General features: G+C 39.4%; 1 protein-coding gene across 3 annotated transcripts in view; it reads left to right on the top strand.

The window, feature by feature from the left end:
* The window catches only part of AHNAK2 (AHNAK nucleoprotein 2), a 69,016-nt gene that overhangs the window by 32,382 nt on the left and 17,963 nt on the right, over nt 1-18,671 (top strand). Inside the window, exons 2-7 of one of the 3 annotated variants that reach the window (XM_043517742.1) lie at nt 8,354-8,418; nt 9,238-9,333; nt 11,407-11,469; nt 14,594-14,735; nt 15,346-15,527; nt 16,629-17,795. In XM_043517742.1, the coding sequence (XP_043373677.1) occupies nt 11,455-11,469; nt 14,594-14,735; nt 15,346-15,527; nt 16,629-17,795 (1,506 nt within the window). In that variant the 5' untranslated portion in view covers nt 8,354-8,418; nt 9,238-9,333; nt 11,407-11,454. Of the gene's footprint in view, nt 1-8,353; nt 8,419-9,237; nt 9,350-11,406; nt 11,470-14,593; nt 14,736-15,345; nt 15,528-16,628; nt 17,835-18,671 lie in introns of all 3 variants that reach the window. The other 2 variants (XM_043517740.1, XM_043517741.1) reach the window with 2 other exon arrangements.

Genomic DNA, 18,671 nt, shown 5'->3' with positions numbered 1-18,671 from the left:
TCTTTTAGTTAGGCTAAACAAGCCAAGCTCCTTCAGTCTCCTTTCATAAGACAAGTTTTCCATTCCTCGGATCATCCTAGTAGCCCTTCTCTGTACCTGCTCCAGTTTGAATTCATCCTTTTTAAACACGGGAGACCAGAACTGCACACAGTATTCCAGGTGAGGTCTCACCAGTGCTGCGTATAATGGTACTAAAACTTCCTTATCCCTACTGGAAATACCTCTCCTGATGCATCCCAAAACCGCATTAGCTTTTTTCACAGCCATATCACATTAGCAGCTCATAGTCATCCTATGATCAACCAATACTCCAAGGTCCTTCTCCTCTTCCGTTACTTCTAATTGATGCGTCCCCAGCTTATAACTAAAATTCTTGTTATTAATCCCTAAATGCATAACCTTACACTTCTCACTATTAAATTAAATTTCATCCTATTACTATTACTCCAGTTTACAAGGTCATCCAGATCCTCCTGTATAATATCCCGATCCTTCTCCGAATTGGCAATACCTCCCAGCTTTGTATCATCTGCAAACTTTATTAGCACACTCCCACTTTTTGTGCCAAGGTCAGTAATAAAAAGATTAAATAAGATTGGTCCCAAAACTGATCCCTGAGGAACTCCACTCGTAACCTCCCACCAGCCTGACAGTTCGCCTTTCAGTAGGACCCGTTGTAGTCTCCCCTTTAACCAATTCCTTATCCACCTTTTGATGTTCATATTGATCCCCATCTTTTCCAATTTAACTAATAATTCCCCATGTGGCACGGTATCAAACGCCATACTGAAATCTAGGTAAATTAGATCCACTGCATTTCCTTTGTCTAAAAAATCTGATACTTTCTCAAAGAAGGAGATCAGGTTGGTTTGGCACGATCTACCTTTTGTAAAACCATGTTGTATTTTGTCCCATTTACCATTGACTTCAATGTCCTTAACTAATTTCTCCTTCAAAATTTTTTCCAGGACCTTGCATACTACAGATGTCAAACTAACTGGTCTGTAGTTACCCGGATCACCTTTTTTCCTTTCTTAAAAATAAGAACTATATTAGCAATTCTCCAATCATTCGGTACAACTCCTGAGTTTACAGATTCATTAAAAATTCTTGCTAATGGGCTTGCAATTTCAGGTGCCAATTCCTTTAATATTCTTGGATGAAGATTATCTGGGCCCCCAGAAATTATCTGGGCCCACCTTTGTGCTTTGGATTAGAACAGTTCTTAGCTGCAAGCATCCTTATTTCTAGTAATGTCTCCTCTACCTCCCTGATAGGTTGTCCTCTCCTCACCTACTGAGTGCAGCTCAAATATTTGAAAGTTGACTCTGGGGACATTAGTCCTACCAACCTGACAAGTGATTCCAAAGCGGTATAAGATTCTTAAAGCAGAGGAAAAAAATTGGAAACTTCAGTCTGTTCCTAGTATGAGGTCAGGTCTCAAAATGCAATTCCCCATCCCACAACGTATCAACACTACCCAGAGAAAAAAGGAATTAGCTTAACTTGAAGTCTTTATTGAGACAGGTTTCAGAGTAGCAGCCGTGTTAGTCTGTATCCGCAAAAAGAAAAGGAGGACTTGTGGCACCCCAGAGACCAACAAATCCACCTGAGCACAAGCTTTCGTGCTTACTTCTCTGGCTTTCCCCCTTCTCTGGGTTTGCAAGTCCAAACTCTCCCCTCCCAGAGAGTAACCTAGGCTACATGCCTCTAGCCCCTGACACCTCCGTTCTCCCAGGGAGTGACTACAGAAGCCTTTGCTGCAGCCCCTTTCTGTTGCCAGCTACCTGACTTTATATAGGCCTCTCCTGTTCCTGTTCAGTAGAGGATTAATCTGATTAATCAATTCCTGCTTCCTGGCTTTTCCTCCCGGTGCAACCTGGAAAGTTAATTGGGCCTAGCTGGCCACTTTAACCCCTTCCAGTCCTGGGTGGAATGGACATCCCATCACATCCTCCTTATACTGTGAAATTATTTATGTGCGCTAATTTACACTAGCTGAGGATAAATACATATTATGGCTCCCATCCTGCAAAGGCTTACACAAATGCTTATATTTAAACATGAGAGAAAAGGTGGGGGAGGTAACAGAAGCTGATCCAAAAAAAGCTATTACCTCCCCCACCTTTTCTCTCTAATATCCTGGAACCAACATGGCTACAACAACACTGCATGCATACATTTAAGCATGTGAGTAGATCCAGTGACGTCACTTGACATTTATTTATACTGTTCATGATTTGCAAAATTGCTCTGAAAATCCAGCCCAGGCTCAAAAATATGCTAACTATTATTATTTTCATTATTGTATTATATGCTCAAAATGTGTTAGACCCTGTATAATATGCAATATAGGAAAACACAGTCCTTGCCCTAAAGAGATTGCAATTTATGACTGTATCCTGCAAACACAATGCACAATGTACTCCATCTGAACTCAAAGTTAATCCCATGAGTAAGACTGCATCCACATCATGAAAAGGGGTGTTTTCTTAGGGTGTTCCCTAACATGTAAAAAAAAATCACAGTGAAGACAAAGCAGTTTGTAGTTTTCACACATTAACAAGTTGAGGTAAACATGAGAGGGGAGCGTAGCATTTATCTGCTAATATGCTTTAAAACTACAACAGCCTTGTCTTTACTTGTGTTAGGTGCCACATGCTAGGGAACACATGGTAAGAACACACTTTTTTTCCTGGTGAAGACAAGGCTTGAGTGTTAGCTTGATTCAGGCTAAGGCTACACTAGGAAAAAGGTGAATTTTTACCCCTTGTTAAACTAACCCCTGTTAATCAACCCATATTAAAATCCTAGTGAAGACAAGAGAATTGAAGTTTTAACTCATGGTAGTGAGGTTTTTTACCATGAGTAGCCACAGGCTATGTCTTCACTGCTCAACAAAAGTGTGTATTTACCACGGGATAATTACCATGCATTAGCTATAACGCTGTAAAAACATAGTGGTGACAAGGCACTGTTAAACGAGGTGAAGTCAGCCACACACAGGGAGTATAGTATTGACATCACCTACCTACCTCATCATAAAAACTACAGATGCCTTGTCTCCATTAGGATTTTACAGTGAGATAACGATCACACATTTGTTATCTTGTGGTAAAAATACCTTTATGTCAGTGAAGACAAAGCCTAAGAGGCTGATTGTACAAACTTTTATGCACATGTGTAACTTTAACCCTGTGAGTAGACATAAATGGAACTACTTAAATGAGCAAAATTACTCGCATACATAAAGTGTTTTCAGGATCAGGCCCTAAAAAGACAAGACAACAGAACAGGATTGGGAGAAGAGATACAACATGCAAGCAAAACAGAGAGGATGATGACTGGTACACATGCAATTCATTCAAGTTTTTAAAATATACCTTTAATGACATTTTATATGAATTTTCTTGTTTTTTCTTATTTTCTTTAAAAATACGTACATATTATTGTAAATTAATTTCCCAGTCTCCAAATTAAATCTAGATTTTAATTAAATGTAAATGACAAATTCAAGCATGACTGACTGTTAGATTAGCTGATATTGTCACACTTTAATTTGACATTTAAATATTGCTTTTTTAGAAATTGTTACATCGGTAGATTTGAACATTGAAATAGTTACCTGGTTTTAAATTTTTGCTTTTTTTTTTCCCCCTTCCCAAAACAGGCAAATTGAGCTGGCCACACTAGAAAGAAATTATCAGAAAAACATATTTTAAAAAGCTAATGTGATTTTGAGTCTTATGATATGAATTTGTTCTGTTCAATACAACTCCTACTCCCTACTTTAAAAAAAAATTCCTCTGTTCTGAAATCAGTCCAGTAGCTATTGGAAGTGGTTACATATATGAATTCCATTTTGTTTATGAAAACATTTTGGACAAAGCAATGATTGTCAAGGATTTATGCAAAGAATTAAAACCTATGAAATGTTGGCATAACTGCTATTTAGAGCATGAAAATGACATGCACACAAATCACAGTTTCTTGGCACAGTTATTTATATATATTAAAAAAAGCTTTGCTTAAGACAAAATTAATCAGCGTAGTTCTCATTTTTATAAGTTTGCATTTAGTGACTTGTGAAATAAGAAAAATTTGGGCCAAATCTTGGGGCTAGTTTTACTGTGTCAGAAAGGGACGCATTAGCCCCAGATGGCTGCATAAGGAGGCTGGATACAAGGCTAACTGATCTGGAGGGCAACTGGCCTATGAGTAGGCAGAGGGCAGCAAGGACAGATTCATATTCACTCAGTGGCAGGATGTCCAGAGTTTATTGAGAGGTAGGATATTTGTGCAGGAGACCTCCTCTCTCCATCACCCAAGTCATTTCTATATGGGTAAGATGAGATTGGGTTTCCTAATTTTTTCATGAAGTAAAAGTAAATAATTTTAGCAGTACTTCAGGAAGAGATGCACAGGGGTACTCCCTCCCTCACTAACCAAAACTGAAGAAAGAGGTCTTTTTACTCTTGGGGATGGATTTGCTCCTTAAAATACATGGCTGCATTTTGGTGTATCTTTTGATGAATCTCTAAACACCTCTATGTTCAGAGAAAGATGAGGGTTTTGCCTGTCAGATGTACAATACCCCTGAATGAGTCAGAATGATGGGAGATATCTACTATCTGTAGAAAGAAAACTTTTATGCTCCTTTTAAGTACTCCTTTTCTTTTTGTGAATACAGACTAACACGGCTGCTACTCTAATACTATCTGTAGGTTGGTCAGGTATTTGAAAAATACCTGTGGGTATCAGGTTTCCCCACCCAGTTGACCCATCGCTGGCAAAATGCAGGAATCTCCTTTTGCTCCATCACTGCTACAATCCACCTACCTGCTTGTGCTTACCCTGGAGAAGAGATGAACTGAGAATTCAGTCACAGACAGTTCACATCAGAATTAAAAATAGCAGTCAAGGTTGGGAGTTAAGTGCCCAACTGTCACTGAAAAGCAGTAGGAATGAGGTGCCTAATTCCCTTGGGCCTTTTGAACATCCCAGTCTTAGTGCCTAGTCCTCTAAGGATTAGGCTAGACTTGCAGGTGATAAAAACCTATAGTAATTATAGGTTTCCTTTGTTTAAAGCATGTGGTTTAACATGTTTTGTATAGTTTCATTGTACCTTAGTCAGAACTTCTAGTGTAAATGCATCCAGTCACCACATAGGACAAAAAAAGGTGTGGCTTTCTGCCCAGCAAACCAAGCCAATCAGGTATAGTTTATAGGGCCATTCTGGTTTTGGAAACGGAGGGCTTGATTCCCAACTGCATTGATCCTTTCTGATAAAGGGGTAATTTCACTGAAATCACTAATGTCATACCGGGGTAAAACAGGAGGAACAGCAGGGTGAATCAGCCCTACAAACTGTACAGAGAATTTCTTCCTTTCTGTCTTCCAGTAGCAAATGACAACATTATTGCCAACTACCCACACTCAACACTATAATTAACCTAGCCATGGCAGGACTTCAAGTGCTACATTTGACATCTCTGAGGAGCAAGTGAGTGAAGAGACTGAAATGATAGTCTCTGAAATCACTTTGCTGGCCACCTGTGCTTGTGGGTGTGATTTTGTTTTTGTTTTCTAAGTGAAAACACAATAATACAAAATGTCCAAGAAAACAGTGAAGACTTGGGCTTACGGTAACCACCATAAGACTAGGTATCTGCAGCTGCATCTTTAGAAGAACCAACCAAACTAAACGCTCTGGGCTAAGGCCTATAGCCATGACACACACAAAACTCTCATTGAATTACAGGTGGGTAAAAGCTCCCACACCCCTGGCCCTCCCAGGTCAAAATTTTCAAACTTCAGTGCCCACATTTAGGCTCCTAAACACACATTTAGGCTTCTAAACAGAATTGTATTGATTTTCAAAGATGCTGAACCTTTGCAATGCTCATTAACTTTCACGAGATTGATAATGGCTCAGCACCTTTGAAAAATCAGGCCCATATAAATGATATAGGCTCTTAGGAGCCCAACCTGCGTACCCGCTTTCTTTGAAAACTTTAGCCCAGAATTGTTTTGGATATTTATATTTGAAGAACTCTGTTCTCTTCATTTAAGTGACGCTTTTAATCCTTGATCAGATTGTTTAGCTGTTTTTGAGTATTATTATTTTATACCAATAATATTATCTAAATAATTTTTCACATGCAAAGAAAAAACAGATTAGGAAAAATGAAACAATAGCGGGAAGAGCCCTATGAAGATGAGCTACCAACAACAACAAAAAAGTCATCTTAGAAAACAGATTAGCAATATAGAGGGTTAAACATACATAAGTAGGGCTGGCCTGTTCACACATCCCGGTTATCATTCATCAGACTGTACATAGGAGATTCTTCACTCAGAATGGTCAGTAAGTTGGACCATTCTGCTTGTGGGTCTCTTTGCCATTGTCTGAACTGCTCATAAATTTATTTGACATTAATAGGATCATTTGTGAGTGAGAACTACTCACATGAATGACAATTGGACCCTAAATGTGGCATAAAAACACAAAGTAAAAAAAAAAATATAGAGCATGAGGTTTGATGGGGGGGGTGGGGCAAGAGGAGTGACTAGAAAGGACAAGAAGAAAAGGAATATTTGCTCATGGGGGAGTATTAGTGGAACAATGTGCACATCAGAGAATATGCAATTCTATCACACCATCATAGATTAGGCCTACATTTTCAAAAGTGACTAGTGATTTTGGAAAAAGAAAAGGAGTACTTGTGGCACCTTAGAGACTAACAAATTTATTAGAGCATAAGCTTTCGTGAGCTACAGCTCACTTCATCGGATGCATTTATGCTCTAATTTATGCTCTAATTTATGCTCTAATAAATTTGTTAGTCTCTAAGGTGCCACAAGTACTCCTTTTCTTTTTGCGAATACAGACTAACACGGCTGCTACTCTGAAACTAGTGATTTTGGGTATCTCAATTTTTGGGTGTCCAACCTAAGGCACCTAAAAGGGGTCTGGTTTTCAGGAAGTGACAACAAACAACCCAGCCTCTGAAAATCAAGTTTTTTAGAGATGTTTCAGTTTGGGCACCCAAAACTGAGGGGTTCAAAATCCCCAGTCACTTCTGAACATCTGGTGTCCTTAGATAAGTGATGGAAAGCCTTCAAACGTTAGGAAATTTGGTTCCACCAGACAAAGATTTAGTTTGCTTTTTATTTTGTCTAGATAAGTTCAGCTATCCCTGCCATGGCTATCAGATACTGACCAAGAACAGCTGAGTCTTTTTGGTTATCATGGCCCTAAGCACTCTGCACAAAGCTAGACCTATATTCCACAGCAAGGCCCCCTGGTTCTCTGATATATCCCAGCACTGAATTTGGAGCACTTTGTAAATTCTCTGGCAGCTTCAAGTAAATTCAAACTCTTATGCTTTTATTGTATCATATTTGAAAAATAAATCTTGCAACCAGCATAATATTCCATGTGCTAATGATTTAGGTACTAGAGTCACCTGATTTTATACTGCCCCCAAATTTTCCATTCACAGCAGATTTTTATATCGCCAGTGCATAACTGCATCAGAATGGTGGTGGCTTTGGTAGAAAGAGAATTTTAACCCTTGAGAATCTGTAGGCAGCAGTTTCAGATTTCATATCCACAAGGCAGTTGAATCTGTTGTCAGTAAGGAAGTTCTGGACTTCCTCTTTCATTCACCCTGAGAGGACAAGGTTAGAGGTGACTTGAACACCTTGGAAAGTGGAACTCCAAGTTTCCTACTCCAGCAACCAACCCCAACCCCCATCTCCAAGTCTCAATATCCTCCAATGCACCAAACAATTATGAATAAGCACATTAGCTAGATGCTTCAGCTAAAATGATTTGTGAAAAATAGTTAATGTTGATATTTAAAATGCCATCATTAAGCTTCAGCATTAACACCCACGACATGAGGCAATTCCCACATTTCAGGAACTATTATTTCAGGCTACCTGACTGCTGTATGCTTTCCTGTCTCTTTGAGTGTGCAAGTCAATTGAAGAGCTTGGAATAGAACTCAGAGGTCCTGATGCTTAGTGCCTGTCTCGAGCCATTAGGCCACAATCCTTCCCATTAATTTAAAAGATTCCTGCCAGCTTGTAATGTATTTTTCTAGGGTTCTTTCTTCTTTTTTCTTTACATAGTTTTCATCAGTGGAGGTGTGACTATTTTTTGTACCTTTGGGAAGACTAGCAGGATGAAATTTGAGAAACCGTGCCATAAAGATTGGATATCAGGCCATTCTGTGACTTTCCATAACCATACTGCTCTGTAAACTTTATATTTGTAAAACTCACTGCCTTGTGCACTGAGTTGATGGAGCGGCACCTAGATTGATGGCTCATATGTTGTTTCCAGGTTCTGGCATACAGCTGAGACCAGGGGAGCCTGAGGTTGAGGCTGATGCAGAAGAAGACGATTCTGTGAGTAATGTTACTGTTTACTTCTGAAAGCTTGAGAATTAATATTTTATTTACAATTTTTTTTCACAAAGATGTGTCTATTATTATTTCTGTTAAGGAGACATCCTGACAGCCAGACTGGCCTTCTGATAAACTGATTTTCAGATATACAGAATTTCAAAGGACAGAATTTGGGGCAATGTAACATGCATTAGAGTGGGGCTCTTTGCATTAAAGGGAGGGCTTTTCCCTCTCAGAGATTTCTAACATGCCAGTAAAAGTTATATTCTATGATATAGCAAATTCTCGTTTTCATAGTGGTTGAATTTTTGTTTCAAGGATGGTCTAACTTGTCCACTGGCATGAGCTTCTTCAGAGACCCCAGAAGGAATTTTGCTGAATCAGCCAGAATTCCTCCTAGGAATTCTAACTGCTATGAGGCTCCACTGCACATCTGAGGTTACTGATAATTAAATTATCTGTACATCTGCACATCTGATAATTTAGCCCCAAAACAAGGGGAGAAAGTCGTCATAAGCTCTTGTGATCATTATTTCTGTCTAATCTGTCTGGATTTCAAATTATCCTTAGTTCAGAAAGACATTGTGAAAGCATCATTTCTGTTTCCAAGAACTATATCCTCTGTTATTTACATCAAATTCTTAAACAGGAATTATGTTTGCCCCAAAAGGAAATAACGAACGGCCATTCTGCAGCTACCATCACTGGTATCAAGCTTGCACAGAGAGGAATTTTATATTAAATTCATTGCCTCCCAACCAATAGGGATTACTGTTTGCTAAATGATGACCATTATTTCCCCTCATTTCTTTCTCGCAGGTCAATGAAGTGACAATAGAAAACATACGGCCAAGGCCACAAGGATCCTCTCCAGTTTATGAGTATTCCATAGAAGAAGAATATTTTAACAAAAAGGCAAGACATAGATAAGGTTTTCATGTTACACCCAATTCATTTTTAGCTAAATTCTCATCTTTTGGGGCTTATTAGCAAAAATCCCATTGACTTCTGTAGGACTAGGATTTGGACCTTTATGGAAAAGTACTTTGAAATCCACATCCTCACCTTGTCAATCCTTTCCTAGCCCGTTTAGTTTACCAAATAGTGCATATTACTTGTATTTATGGGCAGGAGAGTTTCAGGATTCAGCTGACATTTCATTATGAAGAAAAAGCATGATCAGTAATATATACATTACATTAAGAAAATATTTGGTTTTCTATATGAAAATGTAAAGCATTAAAGGATTTTTTCCTCATTCTTTCCTGATTGGAGGTGGGGTGGAGAGTATCAGGAAACAACTTTCTGGAAGATATAACCTGTAAATAAAAAGCCTAAAATCAAGTTTATATAATATAGTCGTTGGAATTATCTGTATTTCTTGGATAATTAAAGGGTAAAGATTTAATTAGTGTGATGCTGTACAAGTGTGACTCACCACTGAAGCAACCTCTTGTGGCTACATGAAATGCCACAGGATCCTCCCTCTCTTGCCTCTGACAAATGGCTATTTAGGTGCACCACCTCTTCTTGTGACTCAGCCCTGTGGCTGGAGCATAGATAGTCCGACCCTCTTTGGGGTAACCCAAGAGTCCAACAAACAACAGTTCACCAACCTCATGTTGGGTTTTCAGCCCAACTCCAGATTCATTAGCCTGAACCCTGGGGTAAGGGGGCTTTCCACACACCTTCCTCAACCTTCCCTTACCCTCTGGGTTCCAGTCCAGGAACCCTTTAATAAGCAGCCAAGGTGTGTCTACACAGACCCCTTGCTTCCTCCTTGGATCACTTCCTTCCTCCACCTGTCTTGAGCCTTTCCCACAGCCTTGTCCAAGGCTCATTGTCTGTCAGCCTCTCTCTCTCTCTCTAGACCCCTTTCACAAGCTCACTGCAGAGCTTTAGCACTTTCTGCCACTCATGTGGCTTTGCTGCAGGAGAGTTTCTCTACTCCCCTAGCAGGGTAGTTCCTGACCCTGAGGGAGTTTTCCTGTCCCACCACCAGCATGCAGAAGCCTGGGAAACTCACTTCCTCCATCTTGCCTTCACAACTGCTTTGTACTCCCAGTTGCAAGCTAGCCTGCCTTCCTTCAGGGAGGCTCTATCTACCAGCAGGCCAACACAACTACCTGGATGCAGACAGTCTCCTGCCCCTGAATCAGAGCCAGATATCTGCTCTCCTTTCTGGTCAGTACCCCACTGAGCTTTTAGCTCCTCCCTCTAAGTTTGACAGCTACTGCAGGTGTAGTGGGGCGGAGCTGATTGAGCCCACATCCTTCTTGCTCGTTGTGGGGTTATACACAATGCCCAGGGTTTCCCAGGATTGTCCCTTTTTTGAGGTAGCTGTCCCAGATAAAATGGTTAGATATCCCCCCCCCTTTTTTTTTACCTCAGACATGCATGTTTAGACGAGCATGATGGATCCACAGCGTGACTGACGTACAGTTTGTTCCGGCAAAAAAAAGTGAAATCAAAATATTTGGGAATTCTTGTTGGTTTCATCTAAATGGCTTGGTTGTAAAAATATTCTGTAAAATGATTTCTCATTTTGAAATGTCTTTTAATTTTATTTACAATATTTAAAAATGTTAAAAATGCTCAAAACCAAAATGAAGCATTGTGTGTTTTGACTGAGCTGAAATGATTTTTTTTTTGGCTTTTTAAGTCACCAAAAATTCAAAAAAATTTGTTTTCAGTTTGAACTGAAACTATTTTCTTTAATTGCCAGCAAACCGAACAAACTGCACAGCTCCTATCATGTGGTTAAATCCACACACACTGAAGTGAAAATTAATATTATAGACTCTAATGGAGACATCCGCTACTGGTTTTTAAAACAGTAATAGACTTCAGTGTGAATTATGAATTTTAGCTCTCACCAAAATATAGGCTAGAGCCCTGTTTTGAGCAAGGCAGAGGCCATATAATCTCTGTGTGAACTTTACAGTACTATCTTAGCCGAACACTAAATAATTACAATTGCTTTTCCAGCTACAAGAAGATACAGAGAACAAAAAATATTCTACAGAAAAACAAAAAATGAGTCATTCACAGGTGAGTTTAAAAGGTTACACAGAAAGCAAATTTCATTAGAAAGTACAAATATGGCAGGAGTAAATAGAGGAGAAAGAGCAATGGATTCAGATGAGTTTTGGCAACCTGCTAAATAAATAAGATTCCTATTGTATACTTTTGCATATTGTATACCATGTAAATCACAAGAAATTACTGCGTCATGAAAATGTATGCACCACTGATATTTTCCCCTTCCCAATGGAAAGAACTTCGTTATAATGTAAAGCTCCTGCCTTAATGGGGTGGGGTAAAGAGAGAGTATGATCTTACATACCACACCTCTGTAAAAACCCCAGAGCAATTTTTTACAGTTAGGCTCATTGTTTTCTACAGTATAAAAGCTTCACAGGTGTGTGTGACACACCAGGGTACAATCCAGACTAATGAGCAGCTGTATCACCCCTGCCCTGCAACCTTGGGTGCCTTACAATGCCTTGCTAAAGTAGCTCCCACCTGGCTGCTCACAGTCTTCCAGCATGCAAGCCACACTCTGAGTGTATGTAACTGTAGCCTGCTAGCTACATGTGGGTGACACTCTGGTTCGCACCAGCTTTGACAATACTGCAGAGTAACCCCAACACGCCCACCCCCATCTTAGATTTTCCCCAGAAATGTATGTCCTGTACTTGCCAGCATTCTCCTGGACAATACAAGTTATATTAAGTCCATTATTCCTTTATGAGACTAATATGCACACAACTTGAACCAAATGGAGTTATTCCCAGACACTTCAATTTAAATACACTGGATTACATAAAACAGCAAAACAAGTTTATTGACTACAAAGGAATAGATTTAAAGTAAGTACACCTAATGAAGCATAAAAGTCAGACAGGTTACAAGAAAAATAAAGATAAGATGTTTACTAATGCCTAACGTAACAAACTATGTCAGAGTCAAGCAAAGTTTCTCACCACATGCTTTCAGCAATCTTACCGACCAAAACCTGTAAATCAGGACCCCTCTCCCAGAGTCCAACAGGTGCTTTGTTGTCGCTTCAGGTGCAGAGAATGTGATGGGTAGGGAGAGAGAGGGGTGTATTGGGGTGTTTGTCCCTCCTCTTTACAGTTTCAGTCCCTCTCCTGAAAAACCTTTCCAGCTGGCACTAGGAGGCCAAGAGTCTATGTGGAAGGATGTTCCCTGCTGTTTTTTCCACCTGTTTGAACTTCCGTTATATTCCTTTCCTGCGTGAAGACTGTTTACAGCTTACATGCAAATTAAGCAGAGCACATATTCCTTTGTTTAGGACAGACCTGTTTGCCAATGTCTGCTTGGGCAGGACTGTGGGGTTTGGAAATGTACACCATACAGGGAAATCTTATAAACTTACATACAATGTTGCCACACATATTTTATCAGGACAATACTGACCAGCAAATTATGAGTTTTCAAATGATGCCTAATAAGACATACTTTGTACATGTAGTGTGTAGGGTGCAAATACAGGGGTACATTCTGTCACTGCGAGTACGTGAGGTGATGGAGATGAACACACAGAATAAAGAAAAGGAAATAAGATGACAACAACACTGCAAATAACCTTATATTTTGAAAAGTGTCTAATTCCATCTCTGTCATTTGACAGCTGACACTTGCTTTCAGATGTGCCCTCTAATCCCTAGCTGGGAATACAGGTACACACTCTTCTGCGATACCCCCCTCTCTTTTATTTGCTCGGCTGATCTCAGGATTGCAGTATTCTAAGAAGAGTGAGTGACCTCCCACATTTCTTATAGGTTGCTGCCATACATAGACACATAAAAGCCAATTTTCTTGGTATGATTGTCATCAGACCCTACCATTATTTTATCTATTTGGGGGAAGTTTAATATACAGCCTTTTTAAAATAAGAGTCTACATTTTTATACACTCAAAACTCACACTTGGGCAGATCATCAGCTGATATAAATGGAGCTATGGTGACTTACCCCGGTCAAGGATCTGGCCCATTCAAGGAAATACAGGGCCAGAAACTGACAATGGAAGATCTGAATGGCAATAAAAGAAGGATTCATTAACAAATTAATATAATTGTTATCTATTGCTCACTTCTGACCAATCATATAGAGGAGCCAACATAATCTGATGTCTGACACATTCCTGAAAGTGCATTATTATTTACTATTTGTATTATCGTAGTACTTAGGAGCCCTTGTCATGAACCAGGACCGCACTGTGCTAGATGATGTACAAATACAGAACAAAAAAACATTCCCTGCCTCAAAAACCCAACAGCAAAGAACTGTGGAGAAGGCCAAACTCCTGTCAAAGGGTGCTGTGAGAGCAGGAAGACAGACCCTCAGGTACTCAGCCCAGCTTGGCATAGGCGCCGACTCCATGGGTGCTCTGGGGCTGGACCACCCATGGGGAAAAAATGATGGGTTTTGAGCACCCACTGGGAGCCCCCCATCAGCTCTCCCCACCTACCCAGTGCCTCCTGCCCATTGGTGGGACCCGCTGTTCAGCAGCTCCCCCTCTGTCTCCGCACCTCCCACCTGCCATGATCAGCTGTTTCACGGCATGCAGGAGTCTCTGGGGGGGAGGGGGAAGAAGCGAGGGTGTGGCGCGCTTGGGAGAGGGGGTGGAAAAGGGCGGGAAGAGGCGAGGTGGGGGTGGAGTGAGGGCAGAAAGAGATGGAGCCTTGGGGGAAGGGATGAGTGGGGCGGGGGGCGGGGCCCAGGCAGAGCCAGGGGTCCACCACCCCCCCAGCACATTGGAAAGTTGGTGCCTGTACAGCTTGGGCCTGGGGCAAATGAAATGAACTTTAAAGAGAGGACCCAGCCCTTCCTCCCTGAAGCTCTGTCTTTCTGCTCCCCCAGCAAGACTTGAGCTGAGCAATCTGCCCCCTATCCAACACAATACTTAAGCATCTGCTTAACTTTAAATATTTGCACAGTCCCACTGGAATGGAGTCAAGGTGTTCAGCACTTTGCCCATATTGTACATATAAGTTCCCATTTTTAAGCAATCTTTCTTGAGTGAGATATGGTAAGTATGTCCGAAAGTGCTCATTTTTTGTGTGAGAGGAAGATTTCAGTATAGTTTCAAGTGGTCGGTGTGAATTAACAATGAATTTAAACATGACATCTTTCTGGGCATCTAGGCGTCTATGGAGGTGACCATGAAAACAGAAGTGGCATCTGGTGCTAGTGGTTTTAGTGTGACTGGTGGAGGAAGTGAAGGAATATTTGTAAAACAAGTGGTCAAGGGATCCCCTGCTTCGAAAATATTCAGTTTGAGAGAAGGTACAGTCTGATATTCAGGATTTTTTAAAAACAGTATTATCTAGAAATTTGATAAAAAATAAAAATCACAAAGTTTGTGTATAAGTACACACACACAATCATATTTTCAGATACTAGTAAAAATAGGTCCCTGTCCTGCAAACACCAATACACATGTTTAACTTTACTCCCATGAGCAGTTTGCAGACTCAGAACCTGAAATAATAATGAAATATGGATTTCCTATAAATCATGGAATACACTACTCTTCACTAGAACTAGTCAGTAATTTTAGTCAATTTAGTAAATTTATATATATATAAAATACAATTAATTCATTAAATTTCAAAGGTAAAAGTAACTTACATCTATGAAGACTGTGGCCCAATATGCAGTAAGCCTTTTATGAACTATTATGTGCATGAATACACAATAATACAATAAATAATACTATTTAAACAAATAAAACTCCAAAGCATACGTATTAAAACAAATCATGATATGCTTTATATAATCATCATATGTTTATGACCCTTCATGTTTATATGATCATCAAGAACAATGTGATTTGAAAAACCGCATGATATAGCAAACTGATATTTTAAAATAAAATGTCTGGTACCATTTGCAGGTGATCAGCTATTAAGTGCCACAATATTTTTTGATAATATCAAATATGAAGATGCACTCAAGATTCTTCAATATTCCGAACCATACAAAGTACAATTCAGTCTCCAAAGAAAATTTGGTGGGAAAGAAGAGCTAGAAAAAATACATTCTACAGAACAACCCAAGAAGGAAAAAATAAGTCAGGTAAAATTATTTCTGTATCATGTTAGAAAGTATAGGAAAATACTACAAACGTCCATTATATAATACCATTGGAGATGGGAAAATACAGGCCCTTGTCCTGCAAACACACACATGCTTCACTTTACTACCTTTATGATACTGTTGGACAAAACCTACAGTGCTCACTCAGGGTGAAATCCACTCCTATGCAGAAAGCCAGCACAAAAAGTATGCACTTCTTCAGTCCAAATTAAGTCCTGTCTACAAGGGAGTATTTCACTTAAGTCCTTAATCAAGCTAAACTTACATTGAATATGATGGGTTTCAGAGTAGCAACCTTGTTAGTCTGTATTCGCGAAAAAGAAAAGGAGTACTTGTGGCACTTTAGAGACTAACAAATACATTTGTTAGTCTCTAAGGTGCCACAAGTACTCCTTTTCTTTATTGAATATGATGGTAGTTTAGTTTTGTTGAAGGTAGGACTCAGAGCCTGACCCAGCTTCCATTACAGTGAATGGAAACAAGAACAGATCCAGAGTGTGAAAGGGATTTGGTTCTTCGACTATAAACTAGTGATAGAGAAAATATAAAATCATCAAACGGTAAGGACAAATTTTTAGAACATATTTTTAGTCACAATGTTTTAGAGTTCAACTAGGTATCCTAGGGATCTGAGCCTGCTCCAAATGAAGTCAGTATTAGCCATGGTTGGAATATTTCAACATATAAAATGTCAACAAAAAATGGCTGTTCTTTTGAGCACCTATAGTCAATACTGATTTAGTCATTGACATCTGTCACAACAGAATCTAATCATGGGTCTCCATCTGATTAAAATGTATCTTATTTCTCACTTTGCAAATTGAATAATCTCAGAATAAAATATATTTAGGAGTTGCTGTTGACTACAAGCCAGGATGTTTTATATAGAATCTAGACTTCGGTAGCTATATACATCTATTAACTTAATATAATAATTTCATTTCATGTAACTTTTGATTGTATTGCACCCACTATTTTTAGTGTGTTTATATGTCCAAAAAGTAGCTGATTTTAAACAAAAGAAGATGAACATTATACACATTTTATATTCATATTTACAAAAAACAACCTCTTCTTCAGGAAAAAGAGCTTAATGAAAAAATTTGTGGAACAACACTGGAAATTTCAGAAAAGATTATTTCAAAAGAAGACAAGGAAAAGGAAATTGTAAAACAAAGGTTGGGAAGAACAAAACAACCCAGAAAAGAGAGATTGTCATGGCCCAAATTCCAGTCAATGAAAAATAAAAAGATTTTGGGGCACAGAAGATCTCATAGTACATCAGATGCATATGAGCATGCTATACAAGATATTTCCCCAACAAGCACTGACACTGAGTCACAATTACAACAAGAAGAATTCTGTGCTAAAGAGAAAAAAGGAAGCCAAAAGAAACAGAAGTTCCCTAATATTGGATTCAAAATGCATAGAACAAAAGCAGAAACAGAAGAGAAGCAGAGATTAGAAATAAAAACCGTGACACCAACAAAAAAGGATAAAATACGGAAAGAAGATATCAGCATGGAAACTCCAGAAATACTAACTGTACAATATACTATGTCTTCTGCATATGAAACAAAAGCAGGTGAAATACAAGAAAATGTCAAAAAAGACTTAAAAGACATGGAAAATGGCTTACCAATCTATACAAAGAAGTGCCCTGAAGTTGAAATTAACATTAAAAAACAAAAGGACCAGATAGCAACATCTAAATCTACTACTAAAACAACACCAATAACAAAACAAATATCAAAATCTACATCAGAAATACAAAAACCTAGTCTCAAAGACACACAAAGCAAACAAATACCGCAAGCATTACCAAGGACCAGAAAAAAGAAACAAAAAGGTTCATCAGAACAAAAACCTACCAAAATTCTTCTACAATATCCTGAAGAAGGAATAACAAATAAAGAAATGAGGGATCACCTAGAATACGGTTCGATTCAAATAAAAGGTCTAGAAATAAAAACAACAACAAAAGAAACAGGAAAAACAAAACAAGAAAAAGAGAAAAATGAAGAATGTGAGCAGGATAAGATTCAAATATCAGATATACAACAAGAAAAGTTTGGAATTTGCATCAATAAGGGAAAGCAGCCAGAAAGTGAAATCACATTACACAAACTGGAAACTGACATACACGAGAAAACTATAAAAATGGAAGGACTGGAAACTGACAAGAAGGTCCCAAAAGCACCAGTGCAAATTAATCCTGTGACAGAAGGCTCAGGCAGGAAAATCCAAATGCCATTACTCAAAATGCCCAAAATGCCTAAAGCAGACATTCAAGTACCAAAGATGGAAATCACCCTCCCATCAGTAGACGTTTCTCTTCCAAAGACAGAGGTGGACATTCAAGGCCCAGAAGCAACAGCTAAAGCGGTAAAGATAGAAGGTGAAATAAAAGCCACTGATAAAGATGCTAAAGGAAAAGAAAGTAAGTTCAAAATGCCAAAATTCGGCATGCCTTCATTTGGCTGGTCCACCACAAAAGAGACCAGTGGTGGAGCAGCAGGTGTTGAAGCAAGCGTGAAAGAGCCACAGGTGACAGTGCCATCAGCTGGGGCAGAAGGAGAGATAACAGTGTCAGGACCTGCCCTCCAGGCTCCAAGTGCTGAACTGGAAATCGGGACTTCTGCAGGAAAAGATGGTGAGAAGGGGAAAATTAAAATACCTGACGTTAAGCTGCCGAGTGTGAAGCTTCCCAAAGTCAAGGCTCCCCAGGTACAGGTTGGTCTTCCAAAGGTAGAGGCAGATATTTGCCTTCCCAAATCACAAGGCGAAAGGAAAGAGGGGGGATTTGAAGTGAAAGTTCCCAACATGGAAAGCAGTATTGAAGTTGAGACAGGGAAAGCAGAGGCAAGAGGGATGAAAATACACATGCCAAAAGTCAAGGTGCCTTCTATGGGATTTTCTAAACCAGAAATCAAAGCTCCCAAGGTAGACGAAGATGTTACCTTAGCCAAAGTCGATGTCTCACTTCCCACGTGTGACGTCAGTCTTCACGAAGCTGACCTGAAAGCAGCCTCCGTTCCCGGAGATGTCAAAATCTCGGCACCTGGAGTCAAGATTCCCAAAATAGAAGGTTCCATTGAGCTGAAGAGTCCAGGAATTGAAGCA

The sequence above is a fragment of the Dermochelys coriacea genome, chromosome 6 (genome assembly GCF_009764565.3).
Source record: "Dermochelys coriacea isolate rDerCor1 chromosome 6, rDerCor1.pri.v4, whole genome shotgun sequence".
In the NCBI taxonomy this organism is placed as follows: Eukaryota; Metazoa; Chordata; order Testudines; family Dermochelyidae; genus Dermochelys; species Dermochelys coriacea.
Note: the sequence above shows the minus strand (reverse complement) of the source record. Positions and strands in the feature narration are given on the sequence as shown.